Source organism: Canis aureus, chromosome 5, assembly GCF_053574225.1.
Source record: "Canis aureus isolate CA01 chromosome 5, VMU_Caureus_v.1.0, whole genome shotgun sequence".
NCBI classification, from domain to species: domain Eukaryota; kingdom Metazoa; phylum Chordata; class Mammalia; order Carnivora; family Canidae; genus Canis; species Canis aureus.
In genome coordinates this window covers 84,160,932-84,183,676 of record NC_135615.1, presented here as the reverse complement: position 1 = coordinate 84,183,676, position 22,745 = coordinate 84,160,932, and the positions used below count along the sequence as shown (strand labels likewise).

The 22,745-nt window shown below is 52.6% G+C and overlaps 1 protein-coding gene across 4 annotated transcripts in view; it reads left to right on the top strand.

The window, feature by feature from the left end:
• The first annotated feature begins 415 nt into the window (after window positions 1-415).
• Window positions 416-22,745, top strand: part of KAZN (kazrin, periplakin interacting protein) — a 1,010,042-nt gene continuing 987,712 nt past the window's right edge. The window contains exon 1 of one of the 4 annotated variants that reach the window (XM_077899551.1): window positions 416-1,180. In XM_077899551.1, coding sequence (XP_077755677.1) covers window positions 1,060-1,180 — 121 coding nt within the window. In that variant the 5' untranslated portion in view covers window positions 416-1,059. The remainder of the gene's footprint in view (window positions 1,181-22,745) is intronic. The other 3 variants (XM_077899552.1, XR_013380757.1, XM_077899560.1) reach the window with 3 other exon arrangements.

The following is a 22,745-nucleotide window of genomic DNA, read 5'->3' as shown; positions in this document are numbered from 1 at the left end:
GGGGGCGGCCTCTGTCTCTCTCTCAAGGTAGCACCTTTGTGTTCAGCGGGTGGGACGTTGAAATACAGACCCTGCGCCCCTGCAGCAGCGGTTTCAGTCCTGTGGACGGTTCTTCTCCTTCCCTCCTTCCCGCCCCTCCTTCGGGGAAGCCGCCCCTTTGCGGTGGAGCAGGTTGGAGGCTCTGTGCCACGGGAGGTCCCGGGTGGTGACGATGCGGCGCCCAGGGCATCTCCGGGTCGCCGGGTGCATCTGCCATCCCTTGATCTTCGGGCTCACGGCTGGCATTCCCCTGCCGCCGTCTGGCACTTCCTGGGCTGTGGGCACGAAGAGGTTACAGCAGCCCGGAGCCTGCTGGGCTGAGTTAGCACTTCCCTCCGCATCCAGAATATCTCCCAAGTACCGTCCCTTTTGCATCACGGCAAGGGGTGGCGGCGTGGGCGGCGTGGCCAGGGCCCCCCCGCAGTAGGTGGGCGCAGGGCTCGTTAGCCGGGTCTCCGTCGCTCCCCGGCGCTGCAAGGAGGGGGCGCGGGGGGGGGGGCACCGCGGGTGGAGGATGAGCCAGGGACACCTCGGCCCCGAGCTGCGGAGTCCCCCGCCCGCACCCTGCGGCCGCCGGCTCCCGGGCTCCAGGAGGGCGGCCGGCGGGGCCCCAGCGTGGGGAGCGGGGGGCCCGTGAGGCCCGGAGCAGCCCGCCCCCGCCCCCGCCCTGGAAGGACTGGAAGGAGCCGCTGCAGCTGCCGGGGCTGCGGGGCCTGAGCTCTCCAGCCGCGGCCGGACCCTGTCCCTCCAGGTGGCGCCGAGGGCCGCGTCCCGCACCACGACAGGGCAGGACTCCTGCGGGGGAAACTTCCACCTGCCCCGGCGTCTAACTCTCGCAGCGGCGCAGCACCTGCCCAAGCTCGCGGGGCCGTTTGTCGCCGGGCTGGGGTCCGAGCCACACTGCGAGGCGTGAGCGGCGCGGAGCCACCGCCTGGCCACCCGGGAGCGGGACCTTGCCCCGCGGGGACACGGAGCCTCAGAGCCGGCCCGGCCACTGCCGTCCTGCGTGCTGACGCTGCCATGAGCACGGCCGGCGCCCCCGGGAGAGCTGGGGAGCCCCCGCCGGCGCCCCGCAGCCCGGCCCCAGGCGCCGTCACCTTCTCGCACGCCTTCGGCCAGCAGTGCCAGCTGATGGAGGCAGGTAGGAGGCGCGGGGACGCGGGCTCCGGGCCTGGTGAGGTGGCCTGGCCCCCGGGCTCTCGTCTCCCCTCTGTGGCTCCCGGGGGTGAGGTGGCTGGTGGCAGGAGCGGCTGACACGGGTGGCCGGGTCCTCCTGGCGCAGGTGGCCTGTCCTCCAGCCCCCGGGGCCGCTGCGAGCACCTCCTGCCCTTTGCTCCTGCCTCGCGGCTCCCGCGTGGCTGCAGCCCCGCTCTCTGCGCAGGTGGCCGCGGGCTGCAGACAGGGCTAGGGAGGGCGGCCGGCGGGCCCGGGTCCGGGCCGTGACAGGTGCTCGGGATTCCCGGTGGCCTCTTGTCGGCCCGGTTCCCTGCTCCCTGAGGCCGTTCCTGCCGGGGAAGGGTTCGTGCGTGTTCAGGCGTTGATCGTGCAGTTTGGCCGTGAGTCCGGCGGGGTGACGAGCACTGCAGCAGGAGTCTGGGGGCCGCTGTCGGTGTTGATGCTTTCGCTAGGTGCTTGCACGACTTGGGCAATGGCGGGCCCCTTCCCCTGGGCTGTCCGTCTTTGGCTGCGAAACAAGAACCGGGCTCCTGGCGGCCTGATCCACCCAGACCTCCCGTCCGGGTCTCTGGGGTCCCTGCGCATGGGAGGAAGCACACGAGCTGGTTTCTAAGGATGGGGCGCGTCTGCACGGGGTGGCGCTGGTGCAGCGGCAGAGGAGGGCCCTGGGGCTACACTGCCGGGCCTCCGGCCTCACCCGCGGCAAGCTGGGCGACCTCAGGCAGGTGACCCCGTCTCTGTTTCTTCATCTGTGAAATGGGGACACTGCATGTACTTCAGAGTGTCGCTGCAAAGTTTAGATTAGTGCATGGAAAGCCTTGAACTGCCGGCGCCGTGAGTGGCAAGTGTTCATTAATGTTTCTAGAGGATGTGGGGAAAGCTGGGCACACGTCCCTCCAGGGCCGGTCGGGGCCCCTCTGCGCAGCTGCCTTGGGTCCTAGGGGCCCGAAGCATTGGACACTCTCCACGTGCAGTTTGGCTCTGGTTTGTCCAGAAGGTTGGGAATCTCCCACCTCACGCATCCGTGGATTGTTTGGTCTGCGGGGGCTTCGGTGCCTCTACTTCCACCCGAGAAGGAAGGCTTGGGAGCCTGTGTGGGCCGAGGTCACACACTGTCCTTCTTCTCTGAAGTTACTGTGAGACAGCAGATTGGATTTCTAAAGGGCCGGGTGCTGTCCCCTGTGGCTTTATTCTCTAAGCTCTTGGAGGCACCTGGGCCTAGATCAGGCTGTGAAATCCCCGTCTGTCTCTCTCTCTCTTTTTAAAAAAACCCTTTATGTCAAGGGAGCAATGCAACATGGAACAATAATGACCAGCAGTCTCAAGGGAGAACGATCTCCCTAAAGAAACATGCAAAGGAGACCCCAAAAAAGCTAAGTCAGAAGAGCTCGCTCAATTAAGAGGTGGGAGAGGGCGAGAGAAAATGTGGATCCTCTCCAGCCGGCCACGTGGAGTTGAGTCCGCATCACCAATGATACGCTTGTGAGCAATGACCCTGCGGCTCCAGGGGCTGACTCCCGGGTCCATCGCGCCCGTTCCCCAGGAAGATGCAGCCCCCGGCCACCCTGCGCACTGAGCACCTGCTGGGTGCTTTCCCTGCATGGTTTCCGGAGCCACAGAAGCTGAAGAGTAAGTCAAAAGGAGATGATCTTCCTCAAGGAGAAGAGCTGCGTGGTGCCTGTAAAGCATATCGAGGAAGGAGAATTCTATAGGATGTGACTTTTTTAATGATTCCCTTTTGGGACAGTCCTCCTGTCCGTCTTACATAAATTATCTTAATTTTCAAAAATCCTAAGCCATTTCTACAGGCAAGGGAAACACTCAAGTTGCCCACGTTCATCCCATTAGGAAGTAGTCAAAGGGGGGGGGGGCTTTTCAGACCCCAAGCCTGTGCCTTTCGCCGCTAAAGCACGCGGCCCCCAGTGATGACCTGGCTTAATCTTTTGTGTCTGAAAGTATCCCATGTCTTAGGAGAAGTTGGTTCTTTAGAGATGGAGCAGCCAAGGATGCTTGGTTAGGGGAGGGAGGACATAAAAGGGCCCCATAAGGGGGTAGCGAGGGTGAAATTGGGCATGGGTGGCCCAGTGAGAACCCTTGACCCAGTTAGCGGTAGTAGGATTGGGAAGGTCTGGTGGGGCCATGGAAAGAGTATGGAGTTCTTTCTCGTTTAGTCCCAATTCAGCTTTTCTGAGCCGGCTGTTTGCCGGCTATGTGAACCCGATGAACCCCCAAACCCTAGACCAGGAGTTGGCAAACCGTGGCGCCCACTACTTGCCTTTGTAAATCAAGTTTTCTTGGTACACGCCCACATCTGTTCACGTACATTTTATCTGTAGCTGCTTTCGAGGGCCCGAAGTTGAGTAGTTGTTACTAAGGTAAGGCAAAGCTGAACATACTTGCTACCTTGCCCTCCGCAGAGAAGAGAGTCCTGATCCCTGCCCTGGACCGAGCCGCGGAGCCGGAACGGAGGTAGCTGGAACCTGTGTGGGCCGGCGTGGAAGGCCGCACTCCAGCCATCTTCCCTGCTGGGACCTTTGCCACTACGCGGCTTCTCCCTCCCCCAACACCCACCCCCACCCCCGTGCACAGCAGGCAGTGCCCTGGGCAGGAAGCATTCAGGGTGGGTCTGAAAGCTCTAGCAAGAGCAATTCCCACCGCGCTCCCAGATCTGTAGCACCTGTGCTGGGTGAGCTCGTACCTGCCTCCTCTTTAGGGCCACCCTGCAGGCAGACGGTGCCCTTTCCTATTTATTTATTTATTTGTTTGTTTATTTATTTATATTTTATTTTATTTATTTAATTTAAATTTTTGCCTTTCCTATTTAATGGGTGAGTTTAGATGTTGGCAGCCTTGGGACTTAAACCCCGGTCAGCCTGACCCCAAAACCTGTGCTCAAATCGGGCAATCCTGCAGCTTCTGCAAAGGGGTTTATTTTATTTTATTTTATTATTTTATTTTATTTTATTTTATTTTATTTTATTTTATTTTATTTTATTTTATTTTATTTATTTTATTTTATTTTATTTTTTTTATTTTATTTTATTTTTTATTTTATTTTATTTTATTTTATTTTATTTTATTTTATTTTATTTTATTTTATTTATTTTATTTTTTTCGCAAAGGGGTTTAAGAAAACGTGTCTTGTCTTTCTCAGTGGACTTTCTCAAGTTGCACTCTGGCTCTCTTGTCGGCTTTGATGGTGTCGCCCACCCTCATCCCCCTCCGGGGTCCTCCACCAGCTTCGGGAAGCCTAGCCCTCGAGGTTAGTTCCCTTCTGTTTCCTAATCTGCAGCCCAGATTGCACCCCTTTCCCTCGGGGCCCTGCTGTCGCCTGGAGGCTGCTGCTCTTTATTCCTCCCGCCTGACACGGTTTGGGTGGGAGCGTGGGCCGCCCTCCCAGGGAGGCTGCTGGGGACCTCACTAGTCTGCTGTGCTGGCCTCTCGCTGTCTCTGGCACCCGGCCGAGGATGGGGGGAAGAATCCCAAGGAGGGGCAGTACAGACTCAGGCTGGCATCCTCGTAGTCCCGGGGTAGCCCCGTAGCTCCTCTTGCCCATCTCCTCCTGGGCCCCCGGAGCGTTGGATGGGGGACAGCCTCTGGTCCCCCTGGTGTTTGGCTGGGTCCCTGCTGCAGGCTCTTACTGACCCCTGGGCCCGACCGTCTGCAGGCCCGGGCTCCTGCGGGCTCCGTCGCTTGTACCAGGCTCTCACTCGCTGAGCTGCCCCGTGTCGTTCTGGGTCCACGTCCCCCCATGTGATTTGGGTGGCAGGCGTTCCCGCAGGGCTGTCTTCCTTGACCACAATGACCGAAGTCACTCAGTCCGACATATCCCATGGCGTTGCATAGACTCGGGCACAGCTCCAGGGGGAGGGTGGAGGAGGGGAGAGAGCAGGAAGGCGGACGGGCCTGCACGCCTGGACTGCTGCTCTCTTGCGTCACTCCTGGGGTGCCGCTCGGAAGCCACCCGCAAGCTCCCCGTCTGCACCGTTGATTAAGGATCAGCTCCAGCTCTGTGCCGAGTAGAAACACACAAGTAGGCAAGCCGTGTCTGTCTGTCTGTCTGTCTGTCTCATAAGTCAGGGTCTGGTCATCTTTTGACTTTATTACCTCATTGCTTCCCTTCCGAAGGCTGCCAGAGGAACCCCCTTTCCTGCCTTTTGAACAATATAGGGATTTATCTGGATGTGCAGTCGGTATGTGTCTGGAAGCCACTTGCCGTATTTATAACCAGGAGAGGAGAGAACTAGGAGTCCTGCCATCTGCTGTGAGCCGAGCACATTGGGCACTTTTGCAAAAGTTAAATAGATGACGATGAGCAGAGCAAGGAGCCCTGTTTCCTGTATTCCCGTCTGTGGGAAATGGTTAACACGGTTTTAAGGTCTCCTTTAAGCTCCCCAGGAGATGGCTGCCCAGGACCCGCTCCCGGCCTGCCAGGGCCGCAGTGGGAGCAGCCTGCTTTGACATCCCGGACCAGGGGTTATCGTGGCTGCTGCTGGCAGGTGGGCCTGACCATAGCTGACACTTGATCAGGTGCTTGTTCTGCGCGGGCCATTATGCTAAGCGCCTCCGTTACCTTCTTTCCTCCTCATTGCATCCTTGTAAGGCAACGGAAGTCAATCCCATTTTATAGATGGGGAGACTGAGGCCCATAAGAGGAAGTGTTTCTCTCAGCTAGTCAGCGGATGGGCCAGGATTCCGATTCAAGCCGCCTGCGTCTGAAGTCTCCCCTTATTCCTGGTCTTCTGGCCAGACTCTGTCAAATTGCCCAGCTCCTCGGGGCCTCACCTCCAGGTGTTGATCGCCTATGCTGGCAAGTGGACGTTGGCTAAACGAACGTGGGCTCTGCGGTATCGAGAGTTGTGGGAGACGGTGCCCGCCGTCCAGGGGGTTGTGGCTTATAGGGGACGTGGCCTACTGTTTGCACCGGTACCCGCCACACGCTGTGCTGTGATCCGTTCATCGGCACCTTCTGCGTTAGGCCCTGGGCGTCCCGAGGTAAGGAACGACCATCGGGGCCTCTTCGCATCCTCCGAACCGCACGTGGCGTCGGCGGCGGCGTGGTCCTTGTCAGTAGGACGCGGCCAGGGTGTCGATGGCTCTGCAGGCCAGCTGTCAGTCGGGTGAGCAGCCGTCAGCACAGCGCGGTGCTGTCGGTGGAGCCGGGCAAAGCAGACTGGCCGTTAGGTTCATTCTCTTTCTCGGGACGAACTCTCCCTAGGCCTCAGGGTGGCTTGTGCAATCAGGGCGGCGGAGAACGGCTCATCCCGGTGGTCCTTTGGGCTGATCACATCGAACACTCTTGACTCCAGCTCTTGAAGGGTAAGAGGCCTCCTTGGTGGTGTGAAGACGATGTGGCCCTCTTCAGCGTCTGCCCCTGGCCTAATCTCCTACCCTCAGCCCCCAGGTAGGGTTTTCTCAGCGTCCTGGTGACATCCTGAGGATGCAGCTACCGTCAGCGACACCCCATGTATCCTACCTTGACCTCAGGGACTTCTCGCCAGTGGTGTTTGTCTGAGGGCAAAGCAACAGGGACTACCTGGATCCCCATCACGGTGGAATGAGTGGTGTGCGCAGGAGCCCTGGCTTGTGAGCAGCCCGGCCTCCCCGCAGGTCCTTACGTTAGAAGCAGGAGCTGGTCTCTTGTTGACTTCTTTCTCCAGAGACCGGTTTGTCAGGGGCAAGGCCGAGGACTGAAGAATGCAACTGCTTGGGTTCAAATCCCAGTTCTGCTGCTCACTAGCTGTGTGACCTTGGACAAGTAGCTTGACTTCTCTGTGCCACAGATTCCACACCTGTAAAATGGAAATAGTAGTTTACCTACTTCACAGGGCTGTGGCGAGCCTGATGATGAGTTAGTAGGAGTGCAATGTTTTCTCAGTGCCGGCCGCAGAATGCATTATGTATAAACAGGTGCAATATGCTTTAGATAGTTGAGGCAGCTATGGGAGTCTATACCATAGCCCGGTGCCCACAACAAAAGCATGTGTTTCTCACAGCTCTGGAAGCTGGGAAGTCTGAGATCAGGGTGTCAGCAGATCTCGTGTCTGGTGAGGACCTGCTCCTGGGCTTGCAGACGGCTACCTTCTCTTATTTTATTTTTTTTATTTTATCTTGTTTTATTTTATTTTATTTTATTTTATTTTATTTATTTATTTTATTTATTTAATTATTTTATTTCATTTTTTATTTTATATTTTATTTTATTTTATTTTATTTTATTTTATTTTATTTTTTTAATTTAATTTTATTTATTTGCCTTCTCATTGTAGCTCCCACAGTGGGGAGCAGAGAGACAGTCAAGGGCGCTCATCCTTCTGTCTCTCCTTCCAAGGGCGCTCATCCCACACTGAGGGGCTCCAGCCTCGTGACCTCAGCACCTCCTCCCCCAAAGGCCCTGTCCCCAAGGTACCATCACAGTGGGGACTAGGGTTCTAACATGTGACTTTGGGGAGGACACTCAGCTACTAACACCGTCCTTACGACTATTCCTTATCAGCACATCATCACCATCCTGCCCAGTGAGACACAGTTTAGTTACGCCAGGAATTAAAACATTCTGGGCAGCCCGGGTAGCTCAGCGGTTTAGCGCCGCCTGCAGCCTGGGGCGTGATCCTGGAGATCCTGGATCGAGTCCCGCATCAGGCTCCCTGCATGGTGCCTGCTTCTCCCTCTGCCTGTGTCTCTGCCTCTCTCTCTCTAGCTGTGTCTCTATGAATAAATAAATAAAATCTTAAAAAACAAAACATTCCTTGTGCTCTTGTCCTTCTGACCAGTAAAAACTTACTCCTTCTTTACCCTTGGCTAATCATTGAGGTCAAAAAAAAAATCCCCCCAAACTCAACATTTGTCCTCCCCAAAGCCAGGGATCACCAGATCTGTGAGAATTTCCATCCACTAATCACAAAAGTGTGTTTGAAGCAGAAGGTCCTCACTGGCCCTGGCTTGCTAGGACAGGCCTAGTGCACGTCCGTCATCCAGCGTAACCTGCAGCACCTGCATTCATTCACAAGCATGTTCCCCTTCACGTGATAAGTTGGATGGTCAGCGTTAATAATGGGCAGCTGAATAAATAAGATTCACATGTTACTTAAAATGTGGAGCATCTGATCTTGGAGGAAAAAGTTTCAGGTTAAGAGACAGCAGAAGGAGTGACTATTTGGTTCGGAACAGGGGTCAGACAGGTCAGGTGAACTGGTCGCCAGTTCTCAGCATGACTAGCGGGGGCAGGGTTGCTGGTGTTGCCAGACCTTATTCTCTGGAGGAACCCTAGAGCCCTGATATTCCTATAAAATCTCCCAGTTTTTGTTTTTTTAAAAGATTATTTGTTTATTCATGATAGAGAGAGAGGCAGAGACACAGGCAGAGGGAGAGGGAGAAGCAGGCTCCATGCAAGGAGCCCGATGCGGAACTCGATCCCGGGACTCCAGGATCACACCCTGGGCCGAAGGCAGGCGCTAAACCGCTGCACCACCCAGGGATCCCCAATCTCCCAGTTTTTGAATGTGTATCAGCAAATGCAAGATTTTAAATTCTGGAGGGTCCAACTGTGATAGCTGTGTCCAGCCTGTGGGCCACCAGTTTACAATGTCTGGTTTAAGCCCTCAGCTGTCATCGACAGGTCTCTTGTTCCAGGTCATGGGTCACTTCCAGCTTCGGTATTCCCACTTTCTGGTCTCCCATTCCCTTGATTTTCCTTGAATAAAATAAAAGCTTTAGGATGAGCCTCTAACCCCGCTCTTGTCCACATTCCCTTATATAACAAATGTGGTCCTGCTGGATCAGCCCCCGGGGCTTTCGGGCACGTCTTCGATTTGGTGAGTTAATATGTACTGCTGAATAAGAAGGAAAACGGCCTGTTTGTGGGAGAACAGGGGAGTCCTCTCTTCAGAAAGTGCTGGGGCTAAGTGACTGGTGGGCTTCCTGCTGGAAGCTGGCCTAGGTAGTACCAAGAGCCCACCAATGAGTGAGACCTGGAGGTACTTCTTGCCCAAGGTATAGTCAGTCTTTAGACTCTTGCTCTTGGTCACGTTCACTCGATCGGCCTCATGTGGGCTGTTCTCACGAGGCCCCAGTGGATGAACCAGCTCCTGAAAAACTCATGGCTGTGTCTCCTCATCATTTCCAAACCCTCTGCCAGATGACCATTTAAACCAAGGGCAAAGCTCTCATCCAGACAGATGCCTCCGCCTTGCCCGCCCACCCACCATCTCTTCCTTCCTCAGCCCCACCTCCACCTTTTGTGGGGGTGCCATTTAGACCTTGAAGAATAAACCCTTTCTAGTCTATTGTGTTCTCACACAGTGTCTTTCTTTTGGACATCGGCTCCTTTGACCAATTCCCATCTCATCTCCCCACCTAAGGATGTAAGGAATAAGCTAGAAGAAGCAGACCCAGTTGGGCTTTACCCAGGAAGGTAAACGTGCTTCTGTTGGTCTTCTCCATCCACCAGCCTCACTTAGTGCCTGTGTTTCCCTTTGTTGTGACCTACAGGGTCTAGTGTCGCTGTTGCTAGGAGGGAGCCCCGGGCTCACACACCACGGGGAATATCAGTCCAGCTGGCTTCCATCTAAGGAAGAAGACACAGCACGAAGGCAGCCAAGTGCTCAGACCAGGCTCCACTTGCATTTTAGGACTTCTCAAAACTCAAAATCTCCTCTGTGTCATTAGCAGTCCTAGACTCCTCCTCTTGGAGTCATTAGCAGTCACCTGTAGTGAGGATCAGTCAGGAGGCTTGAAGAGAGGACTGGCTTGGGGATGAAGCAAAGGGAGGAGCAAGGAAGTGCTTGGGAAGGAAGCCAGTTCTTGGGAGGGATTTTCAGGGATTGCAAACTGGTCTGAGAGACAAGTGCTCCTGGCTCCTTGAGAAGCCCAGAGTCTTGGCCTTGATTCCGAGGGATTTATGTAGTGGGTCTTTCTGCATCTCTGGGGAGACTGCAGCAGCAGCTGGGAGCTGCTGGGTGACAGGGTGGTAGGAAGTGCTCAGAAGAAACAGGTGGGCCACCTCTCAGGGGCGGTGGGAGACCCAGAAAGCTGTGGGAAAACAGGGTCTGCACAGAGCCAAGGCAGGGTCCACCACCTGGCCAGCACTCCGAACGACGCAGTTGTCCACAGGGCTGCATGGAGGGACTAGACGTTGGTTTAGCCAGAAGAGCAGAGGATGGGGAGGCAGGAGGCAGAGCTGGGATGTGCCCAGAGTGTTGGAGGCCATCATGCACCGTCATCAGCACCAAGGAAGTCCACAGCGCGGAGGCAGGTCAAAAGGGAAATAGGAAGAGAACCCTCCAACCGCCCCGCATGGCCAGTTGTGCAGGGACTACTGGCGGCAGAGCTCCAGGGTATGAAGAGCTGGATTCTAGAGGCCAGGCCGGTGACAGCTGGGATGTTCATAAACAGTTGGGACCAGTCTACAGTGGAGATTGGGACTAGCCACAGAAAGGACTGCATACGAGGATCTCCAAGAGTTTTAGTTTTATTTTGGCCAGTGTCACTGAATGAGATCTGCGGGGTATAGATTTCTAGGTCGGCTTATTTTTCTTTCAGCATTTGGGTAGGATAATCCTGTCTCCATTGTTGCCTCTCTTGCTCTTGAGGTCATTTCTCTGGGGGTGGTCTGCCTTTTCTTTGTATTTGCTTTTAAAATCTTTATCCTGGAGGTTTTGTAGTTTCACTATCAAGTGTCTGGGAGTTCATCGCATTTCATGTATCCTGTTTGGGCTTTGAGCTTCTCAGGTCTGAAGGTTGGTGGCTCAGTTCTGGAAAATGTTAAGCCAGTTAATTTCTCTGAATCCTGATTCTCGCCCACTCTTCCTATTGTCTCTTTTAGAAATCTCCCTGTGCCCTGAATCATACTTCTCTGTCTGACATGTGTTTCGTACTCCCTTTCTTCATCTTTCTGCTGCATCCTGGACAGGGGCTTAAAAACCACTTTCTGGTTTATTAATTTTCTTTCTGGCTGTGTCTAATCTTTAGCCTAACTGGGGCAATAAGGTTTTTCATTTAATAGCTTTAAAAACCTTAAACCTCTAGAAGTTCTATTTGAGTCATTTAAAAAAAAATTCCAAAAAATAAAAAATAAAAAAATAAAATAAATTTCCAGGTATTCTGGGATTCCTGGGTGGCTCAGTGGTTTTTGCACCTGCCTTCAGCCTGGGGCGTGATCCTGGGGTCCTGGGATCGAGTCCCACATCGGGCTCCCTGCGTGGAGCCTGCTTCTCCCTCTGCCTGTGTCTCTGCCTCTCTCTGTGTCTCTCATGAATAATTTAAATAAATAATTCATGAGAGACACAGAGATCGAGAGAGAGAGAGAGAGAGAGAGAGAGGCAGAGACACAGGCAGAGGGAGAAGCAGGCTCCATGCAGGGAGCCTGACATGGGACTCAATCCCGGGACCCCAAGATCACACCTCGGGCTGAAGGCGGTGCTAAACCACTGAGCCACCCAGGCTGCCCAATAAATAAAATCTTAAAAACATTCTTCCAGGTATTCCTTTTCTTTTTAATGCAATCTCTTGACTCTCTGCTCTCAATCTTGATCTTATATTTAAGCTGCTTAATCATTGAGAATCACATTTATCTGAGAAGGGATCATCTATTTCTGGTATTTTTGGATCCAGTTCTTCTGTTTTTCTATTGACACATGTCCAGGAGAACTTATTACTCCATGTGCTTTGTAGGTTTGGATCTTTTTTTTTTAATTTTTATTTATTTATGATAGTCACAGAGAGAGAGAGAGAGGCAGAGACATAGGCAGAGGGAGAAGCAGGCTCCATGCACCGGGAGCCTGACGTGGGATTCGATCCCGGGTCTCCAGGATCGCGCCCTGGGCCAAAGGCAGGCGCCAAACCGCTGCGCCACCCAGGGATCCCTGTATGTTTGGATCTTGAGCTCATGTTTGGGGGTTTATCTGTATGATGCCATTGCCTTGGGCAGTGGGAATTTCTGAGCTGAGGATTTCGTTAAGCCCCAGGCAGTATATATTTGAACCCAAACCCATTTGAGGGCAGGCTTGGGGTACCGAGCTATGAAGGAAGATTGGCTTCTTGCCCTGTTCAATCCAGGACTCAGACCCTTTTGCCTTTCGCTTGTGTGCATGACCCTTATCCTAGTCCCCTCTTTTCCTGATGGCAGAGCCATCTAAGGCAGCTGGAGTGTGTGCGCGTGTGTGTACGTGCGTACAAGTGTACGTGTGCACGCCTGTGAGTGTGTGAAGTGCAGTTCTAACTCCTCTACCCAGGGTAACCTAAGACCTTGTTACCTCCCCCATGTGCCAGTAGGACTCCAGCACCCATTTTATAAGATCAGCACATGCCTCTGAGCAGCCTGGGTGTTGGTGTGTGCTATCACTCTGGGTTTCAATTTTGCATTTTTTTGTTAGTTTGTTTTGTGGATATATTAGTTTCCCACAGCTGCTCTAGCTAATTACCATAAAGTTGGCTTAAAACAACACACATTTGTTTTCTCACTGTCCAGGAGGCCAGGAGTCTGAAATCAAGGTCACTGCACTGAAATCGAGGTGTCGTAGGGCTGCGCTGCCTACAGATTCCAGGGGAGAATCTGTTCCCTGCCCCTTGCAGCCCCTGCAGCGGGTGGCATCCGTTCCCTGGGGTCACGTCACTCCGGGAACCGCCCCGTGGCTGCATTGCTCCTCCTCTTCTGTGCGTGTGACCTTCCGGTTCCCTGTCTTGTAAGGACACTTGTGGTTGCATTTAGAGACCACTTGGAAAATCAAGAATAATCTCTTTTCTCAAGCGCCTTAACTTCATCATGTCTGCAGAGACCCTTTCCCCAAATACGGTAACATTGACAAATTCTAGCGATCTTTTGGAGGGGCCACACTTCTTGCAGACTTCCCTGGCTTTGAGAGCTCAGCTTTGTGTTTATAAGGCTGCCCATTATATTTCCAAATGTTTGTGGCATTTTTTTTTTTTCCAGCCTGCCATATTCCCCAGAGGAGAAACACACCAGCGAATCTCAGGGCTGGAGAGAGAAAAGCACCACCCACGTGGCAGGCTGCTCCTCAGAGGGCCGGAGGCTGAAGGTGTGAGGCGTAGGGGCCAACCTGTGTCAGGGAGGGACCTGCTAAAACCCGGTGCGGCAAAAGGCTGACCTGATCTCTGGCAAACAGGACGCTGCTGTCTGGAATGGTTGGACGGGCCCAAGTTCCCCTGGCTCACCTCTCCCTAGGTTTTGGCTGCTTTGGCCCCTTCCTGACTTTGCCTTCCTCTGTGCCAGTTGGGTATCACCAAAGCCAGAGCAGGGGCAGGACCAGAACCGACCATTACGTAGAGTAGGACTTTCCTGCAGCCGTTGGTCCCAATCATAGGAGAAACAGAATGCATTCCTGAAACTTCTCTGGGTGCAAATCTCTATTCCTAGAGATAGAAAAACTGTGCTTTTTGTGCCTCTTTGGAAACTGAAACTCACCAGCTTGTGTGCAGGGCATTGCCAAGTGAAACCACGTCTGCCCTTAGGTAAGGGCGTATATGGAGTAGTTGACGGTGGCTTCCTGGCTCCATTAACCCGAGGGAAGCAAAACCCTGCATGGGTGGTGTTTGTTTCTTCCTCCCGTGAAGTAGTGTCCCTAACCTCAGTTAGTGGCTGAAACCTTGATGGAAAGTGTTTTTATATCTAGAATTTTGTCCTCCTTCCTCCTGGTGAGGTCATCTCCACCATGAGATAGATGGAACTTTCTAGAATCACAAGGCACCCCCTTCAGATCCAGAATTCCACTAAAGGCTGGAAATGTGCTTTCTGTCTCTCCTACCAGGATTAGGATCAACTGGCAATGTCTCTTCATGTTGAGATTGAGTGACCCCTTGCGAAGCCCCCCAGGAGCTATGCCAGGAGCTTGGCAGGATGGGGTCTAGGATCAAAACTTCTGTTAAATCAGTAGGGCTGGCAGAGAAGACCCCAGCCCAGGGCTCCAGGCCCGGTCATTGCAGAAGGAGTGGCAGGACAGGGCAAGCCTTGGGAGAGGTATGTCTCGGGGCTTGTGTGTGTAGGTAGGTGGGGACGGGTCTTGGAATGACCTAGGCTGGCATCACCTATGTCTGCTTTGCTCTCAGATGCAGGCATGCCTCTGGGAGGATATTGTAAAGGTCACCTGCCCCTGGAGCCATTGACGATACCTCCTTGTCCAGAATTTCTTCCACAGACAAATCAAATTTCTGCTGTCTTCACCCAGTTCCAAAGCCGTTTTCTGGGAAGCATGAGGTCAAGCTAGTCTGGTGAAAAGCTCAGTCTCCTGGTGAGAAGTTTCCGAATGGGGTCGGGAATAACCTCTCCCACTGTAACGTTTTTTGACTTAGATGGTGATTCTTGTGCCCAAGCTGGGGGAGACGTAAGATCGTGTAGTCCAATAGAGGACAAGAGACTATGTGCATCCTAAACTAGATTCTCAAGGAGAGTTCCTGGGATCTGAAGAAAGTGATACCCATACACAGATTTATAGTGTGGATTAGCAGTAACAGAAGTAACAGCGCAAGCAGAGAGCCTTTGTTCTCAGCCGGCCTGTAGAAATTGAAGAATTTGGATTAAAGACAGCCCTGGCCACATTTTAGCAGCTGGTCGATTTTTCTGCTTGAAACAGAATTCCAAGACTTTGTTTTATGTGAAGACGGAGTTTATTTTTAGGTCCGTTGGGGAGCCAGGAACACGGGTAGTTCAGAAGGCTGGCCCGCCAGTGAATCACAGGCTGGATCAGCATGTTGTCTTGTGGCCTAGAAAGACCCTCTTGCCTGCTCTAGCATGAAGGGCCAGCTCCTTGCCTTTGAGGGCCAAGAGAAAGGTCATGAGAAAGTTGGAGGGTGTCAAGGGGAATGCATGCCTTCTTGCACAAAGCCTATTGCTGTAGGCCCCACTTTAGCTCTTTGGCCTGATGATACTGTGGCTGAGAAAGCTCTAGCTGAAATAGCTCATTCCCCTGAGCACTGAGCGTTCATTAAAAAATCCAATTTGTCAGGTGGTACCACCCCGGTTGTCCCTGATTTAAACAAAAGTTCCTTTGTGGCCACTGGCACTTGAGAATAGAACCTCGGAGCCGTGTTGAGGCCCGAAGGCAGCCGGCGGAGCCTTTGCAGCTTTTCTTGGTTGATCACTGATAAATGAGCCCAGCGCGGCGCAAGAACCCTTTGCGACTATCTCCTCCCTTGGTCTACTAAAGAATTGTGGGGCCTCCACTTTACTTTCAAGGGTCATAAACCTCTCAAGTGATAAAACGGGCTCCGAGCTGGGATGCTGAGTTGCAGAATTTGCGTGTGCAGAAATCCGTGGTTATGGGACCTACGCTCGCCCCAGACGGCGTAATGACAGCGCGGCTAAGGACTTGCCTGAGCTGGAGGAGAACATAAAATAAACGCATACGTTTTAAGACCAGGAAGAGGAAGGACAAGGCCGCTGCTCAGGCTGCCCTCTTCTGCAAAGTGAGTTTGTGCTTCTCCTGGTTGTTACGGCCTGTAGACGGACGAGACCTACCGATTCAGCACGGCCGGGGGCCACTGTCTGGTCTGCTGAGCTCTGTCCACGGAGGAAGAGATGGCCCTTGGGTGGAGTGTGGTGGAAAAGGGTCAAATGCACGCACAACATGGCTGAGCATCCTAGTGCCCACCTTGAGCTGGAGATTGGTTGCCACACCATTTAAGTGCTGGTTCTTCATCAACGACGGAGCAGGGTGTCTGTCAGATAGAGGACGGTACAGACGACGTTGGAGTGATTTCAGTTACTGACTCTTTCTTTGGGCCTCTCTCCCTCCTGGGGAGGCCTGGGAAGAGAAACATCCAGAACCCCACGAAGGGCTGTGTGCTTCTCTCAGGGGCAGGAGGGGAAGGAGGGAGGTGCAGGGCTCCCTCTTTTTCCAGCAGGTGAGGGGGCGATGGGAGGCTGGACGATGGGAGGCTGGAAGCAGGGCAGGTGTCTCCCTCTCACCTTGCACCCTGCTGTATTGCCCACCTGTTGCTACGCCCGCAGTTTCTTCAGAGAACAAGTAATCGATATTCAGTACTTGGGCTTCTTCAGGATAAAATGTCTTTCTTGGCTTCTTATGATTAAAGCCTAATTCGAAAATGTTGAGGGCCTAATGGAGCATTTATGAGGGGAGGACAGCACTGCTGCCAGCCTTACAGAATTAGGCAGCCGGAGCTAAAACCTGTGACGATAAGGGGCTGGAAATTGCTGGGTTAGATCAGAGGGGCTCTGGGCCGTGTGAGGGCAGGAGTCGGTTGTGTGGCTACACACCAAGGCCTCTCCCTTCCCAGCAAGGTGGTTCTTACGGACTCGCCGTCGGGCTGGTTTTCTGCTGACCCCCGGGAGGCGACAGCCGCTGCTATCCACGGCTCCGCTCTCAGCTCTCCTCTTGCACTTCCGAAACGCCACCAATCTCAGCCCACTTTGGCCAAAGCAAGAACTCTCAGAGGTGATGACCCTTTCCAGAGTGGTTTTCTGACTTCAGTGTTACGTCGTCACTGGGGAAGGTTGTTTAAAATGCAGACTCATAGCTCTGCCCAAGAGATTCTCATTAAGGGGTCTCGCTGCGGGGCCCGTTCAGTGCATCCAACAATAGCTCTGAGGAGCCCCCGTGGCAGGTGGCTTGGGCATCATTACTGTAGTGCAGTGGTAGGAGAGTCAGTCCCAGAGCGGCATCCCTGGGGCCTTGTTAGAAATGCACATTCTTGGGTCCCAGCTCAGCCCTGCTGAATCAGGGGCTCTGGGGGAGGGCCGGCCATCTGGGTTTCAGCAAGCTCTCCTGGTGATTCGGGTGTACACTAAAGCTTGAGAACCAGTGCACTTGAGTTTGCAACAACCAGGACTTGAGTTTCAAGTCCCACTTGCTTGCCTCTTGCTCCTGGGGAGAAGACGCCAAACACCATGCACAGGCTGGTATAGTTTTGATTAGGCACCAGTCTGGTAATATTAAAAAATTACAAGGGCACTAAAAATAATGAGGAGACTAATCATGCTTAGAAGTCTTAACCACTGTCCTCCAACCACTAACCACAGGGATGTCACTCAGGACAACGAGCCTTGCAAGCTCCCCAGCCCTCCTGGGTGTCAATTCCCTCAACTGTAACGTGAGGATAATATGAGATTACCGTCTCCCTCAAAAGTGTTCAAACTTGTCTGAATTCCCCAGAACTGTGTCTGGTATGGAGCAAGGCACTATGGCCACAGATATTTACTGAAGATCCCATGTTATGCAGAATTTCAAGAGGACCCCCAGGATTGGTGCCACCTGACAGGTGGCACCTGGCAGTATGATGGGATGTCACTCTGTTGGTTAGGTTGTGTCACTCCTATGATCACATCGTGTTATATAACCGTGTCTTCACTGACTTGGGAGAGGTTCTCCTGATGACTTTGAAAAACCAAACAGCCATGTTACAAGAGACACGTGAGGAGCAGAGGGCAACCCAGAGATTGGAGAGTGATCCCTGGATGGCAGGTGGCAAGAAAGTGGGGCCTCAGTCATGCTGCCACGAGGAAATCCTGCCAACCACCTGAATGCACTTGGAGGCAGGTTCTTCCTCAGAACCTTCGGATGAGAACACAGCCGGGCTAATAGCTTGACTGTAGCCTTGGGAACCCTGTGCAGAAGGCACCATCGTGCTGTCCCTGATCTTTGACTCACAGAACTGGGAGATGATGAATGGGTGTTGCTCGAGCTGCTAATTTTGTGGAAATTTGTCACACATGAATGGAAAATATAACTATGTGTATGTATTTATGTGTAATTATGTACATACACACAATACATGTATATATGCATGTGTGTAAATACATAAATACCCATCCCTCCCTTCATCCCTCCATCCCTCCATCCCTCCATCCCTCCCTCCATCCATCCCTCCATCCATCCATCCATCCATCCATCCCTCCATTCCTCCATCCATCCATCCAAAGCTCTCTGTCTCAGCTTGCATTTTTCCCCATGTGGAACCAGAAAAACCTTAGCAATACCTTGGGAGAACAGTGGATGGTACAGAAACTGGGGTCTGCAGTACTTTTAGGGGTTCACAAAATTATCTTAATTTCTTTTAAAGTCAGAAGGAGAAAAATGCACTTTAGGCCAACAAAAATGTTTTCGTGTATAACATTATATATTAAAATATTAATATATTTGTCTTCAAATGTCAACAGTCATAAACTATGATTTTTAATGTTTTTATCAAAGAAGGGACCCAGAAAGTCAAAAAGTGAGTCATGAGAGTCATATGTGGCCTCTGGTGGACAGTAGGTGTCTCTAGATTCCCTTGTCCTCTCCATCCATTCCCGCCGGTGCTGAGGCTGTGCACCTGGAGCTTCCCTTCCACCCCTCTTGTCCCGTTTCCACCCTGGTTGGACCATCTCCAATCTGGTGGCTGTTACAGATAAAGGGAGGAGAGGCCCCGGGGAATGAGGTCACTTGTCTCGATGTGCCCCTCTTAATCCTGGAGGAGAAAGGCCAGAGTCTGGGCTCAGCTCCACCTTATTTGGCCCCCCCTTTTCTCTGAATACCTTCTACACGTGGTGTGTGCCACATGTCAGTGCTTACTCATTGCTTTGATTAGGATTTTTTTTTTTTTTTGGTTGTTAACAATACCAACTAATTTTGGATAGAAAAAGAACTTCAGAAGAAATTTCAAAGAGCTAAGGGAGAGGTGAAGAACCAGGCTTTGAAAATGACTGGCATCAGGGCAGAACTCAGGGAAGGGAACCTCGGGAACAGGACCCAAACAGCAGGGTCTCTGAGGCTTTACCTGTCGGGCGATCAACCCCTACTTTGGTGCATGCATCCTGCAGGTCAGATGTAGATTTCCAGGAGTGAGGTTCTTGGCTGAGCTTCGGTCAGGAGCTCACTTATTCTGATGGGAGAGTAGGACCCCTGGATGGAGAGACCCCCAGAGCTGCACATGATGGACAAGGAGCATCTCTCCAGGGTGATGTTTGCCTGAAGGAAGAAGGGATGCCAGGAAGCAGGTGTCAGCTTTGATTTTGTTCTGTCTGGTATTTTCCAGATGTCTCATGAGTCTGTGTCTTTGATGCTTATGAGGACTCTAAGTGTAGGGAGAGAGGGGCTGTATCTTACCCCAATGCTTATGCCCCACACTGCTTGGTGCAGACAGCAGGTATTCAAAGACTGCTTTAATTAACACTCCCCTTTTCCACCCATTCAGCACTTCTATGCCAGGTGCCTCAGAGAGGAGCCAACAGAACCAGTAGGGTCTGTATCTCCTTGTTCACAAAGTAGTGGAGGGGACCAGCATTAATCAAACCACACAGCTACATGTGAAATCACAACCATGGAACGTGCGAGAGTCCTGAGCTGGAGGGGACGTGGCTGCTGGGGGAGCAGCAAGGGGCCACCGTGCTGAGGTGCGGGGAGAGCAGTAGGGGAAAGAGTAGGGCTAGTGCATGTATGGCTTTGCACAGCATGGGAGCCGTCGGTAGCCACAGAAGGGTTTTGAGCGGGGGAGAAACCAGTTTTGGTTTTTATTTGACTTAATGAGAAGAATTCTCTGAATGCGAAGATGAGCCAAGCTTCTAGTTCCTTTGCCCTTCAGGAGTGAGTGAGTGAGTGAGTGAGTGTGTCCACTTGCACGTGGGAAATACACACACAATTCCCTTAGAGTAGGTGGTGAGCGCTCGTGACTTTCTTCCACCGCTGGGCAGGCTTATCCTGTAATAGCTCATCTGCGTCCCCGCTTCCATGCTTGCCCACTTTCAGTCTGTTCTCAGCAGAGATCTAAAACCTTCCATAGGCTCCCATCACTTCTAGAATGTTCTCCCCACCTCCCCTCCCATCACTGCACATCCAGCTCCTCTCCTTTCACTGGGACCTCAGAGCAGCCTCGCCTGACCGCGCAGCTAAGCTGGCCCCGTCTCCGCCGAGTCACACTCCGGACTGTCTGGGTGTTCCCGTTTTCCTCTCTCTGACATCACCTTGTTGAGGCTCTTCCTCTGTCTCCTGCCACCAGAAAGTCAGCTAGTGAGGAACAGCCTTTTCCAGTCTCGTTCACGGCTGTATCCCCAGGGCCTGCAGCAGTGTGTGGCGCAGAGACTGCACTCCATCCGTATCAGATAACCATGATCATCCTCCAGCATCTCTGCGCTCTTTCCAGGAGCCCCAGATGGAGTGGAACTTTTTTTTTTTTAAGATTTTATTTATTTATTCATGAGAGAGAGAGAGAGAGAGAGAGAGGCAGAGACACAGGCAGAGGGAGAAGCAGGCTCCATGCAGGGAGCCTGATGTGGGACTTGATCCCGGGTCTCCAGGATCATGCCCTGGGCCAAAGGCGGCACTAAACCACGGAGCCACCCAGGCTACCCCTGGAGTGGAACTTCTATGTGGCTTTCAATGTCCAGCTGCCAGAGAAGGGAAGCCCAAGGATGGCATCACAAGTATATTCACTGAGCAGATATTCATGGAGCACCTGCTATGTTCCAGACACTCTTGTAGCCTCTCGGAACATACACTCGAACACTGGCCCACGATAGCCCCTCTCCTGGAGCTCGTATTGCGGCAGGGGAGCTAGATGCCGGAAACACACAGAATAGGAAAATTATGCAGTGTGCTAAAAGGCGATGCAGCCTGTGGACAAAAGGAAAAGTAGAAAACGTGAAGAGGCCTGGGAGTGCAGGGGTGGAGCGGGAGGTGGAGGCAGGCTGCTCTGCTAAATAATGTGTCAGAGGAGGCCTGGTTGGGAAGGTGACATCCGAGCAAAGTCATGCAACAGACCGGAGACTGTGCTGTGCAGCTCACCGGGAAGGGCTTTGAGGGCTGAAGCAACAGCTGGTGTGCAAAGGGCTCGAAGGCGTGAGGCTCCAGGTGTGTTTGAGGGGTCATGGGAGATGAGCATGGAGACAAGGACTCCTAGACCACCAGGCGGGACTTGTGCTTTTGAGCAGAATGACCTGTACTTGAGGTCCACTTTTTAAAGAGTCCCCTTGTGGGCACCTGGCTGTCTCAGTCGGGTGGTCATCAGACTCTCGATTTCGGCTCAGGTCATGACCTTAGGGTCATGAGATCAAGCCCTGCGTTGGGCTCTGTGCTCAGCAGGGAGTGTGGTTGAGACTCTCCTCCTCCCCTAACCCGTCCCTCTGAGTCTCCCCTCTCCTATGCTCTCTCTCTCTCTCTCTCAAATAGATAAACAAAAATCTAAAAAAGAAAAGAGTCTCCCTGGTGACACACGCACATGTAACACAAACGTATAATGTCAGCCAGGGTGGCCGCAGAGGGAGAGGTGAGGATGGCTGGATTCTGGGTGCGTTTGGAAGGTAGAGGCAATAGAACTTCCTAACAGACGTGTGGGTGATGAGAGGAGTCAGGTGTCACCCCAAGGTGTTTGGTCGCAACCCTTGGAGGGTGGCGTACCCGCATCCACACGGATGGCAAAGGCTGCCATGGAGCAGATCTGGGGCAGGAGGTCAGGTTTGAGCATGTTGGGTTTGAGACATCTTTCACGTGGACGTGATGGGAGTGTAGTTGGGATACAGGCTAGGACTGGGAGCCAGGACTGCCCTGGACGTGAAAACTGGGGGGCTGTACCAAAATGTGCGCGCATCTGCAGCGCCGCCCACGGGGTATCACGGCCACCTCCCCTGCGTGACCGCGGCTCTGCTCGGGAGGGCTGACCCGGACACTCTCCTGGGGCCTCCTCCCGGCCCCTCGCCCGGCCTTCTCCAAGGGTCACCTCCCTCCCGCCTTCCTGCTTTACGGTGCAGCTTTGTCTGTTTTTGAGCTTCCTCTGAATGGCGTGGGCTTTACTTTCTGGCTCCCCACACCGCCCCCCGGCCCTTTCCTGAAAGTATGGGAGGTTCCAGTCGTTCTGTATCATTTTGCCAACACTTGGTTTTGTCTTTCTTTTCTCATTTAGCCATTCCAGCGGGTATGAAGTAGCAGATCATTGTTATTTCTGTTTGCATTTCCCTGATGACTAAAGGCAGTGAACACCTCTTTTTATTGGCCATTTGTATAATTTTTTGGTGGAGTGTTTGTGTAAAGTTTTTATCTATTTCCTGACTGGGTTGTCTTTTTCTTATTGAATTAGGGGAGTTTGTTTATAATAGGGATACAAGTCTTTGGGTCACAGGTATGTTCTCCCACTCTATGGATTGCCTGTCACCCTCTTTTTTTTTTTAAGATTTATTTATTCATGGGGGGGGCAGAAGGAGAAACAGGCTCCCCCCAGGGAACCTGATGTGGGACTCGATCCTGGATCCCAGGATCACACCTTGAGCCAAAGGCAGATGCTCAACGGCTGAGCCACGCAGGCGTCCTGCCTGTCACCTTTTTACTGGAGTTTTGATGAGCAGACATTTCTAATTTTAATATAATCCACAATATTAATCTATTCCTCAATGGATAGTACTTTTCGAGTCTTATTTAAGACCTCTTTGCCTACTATGTGGTTTTTATATTTGGATCTAAAATATACCTAAAATTGATTTTTGTGTATAGTGTGAGTTAGGGGTCAAGATTCTTCTTTTACGGCACGACTCTCCTGTTGACTGGCCACCATTCAGTGAAAAGGTCGTCCTTTCTCCATGCTCTGTAGTGCTA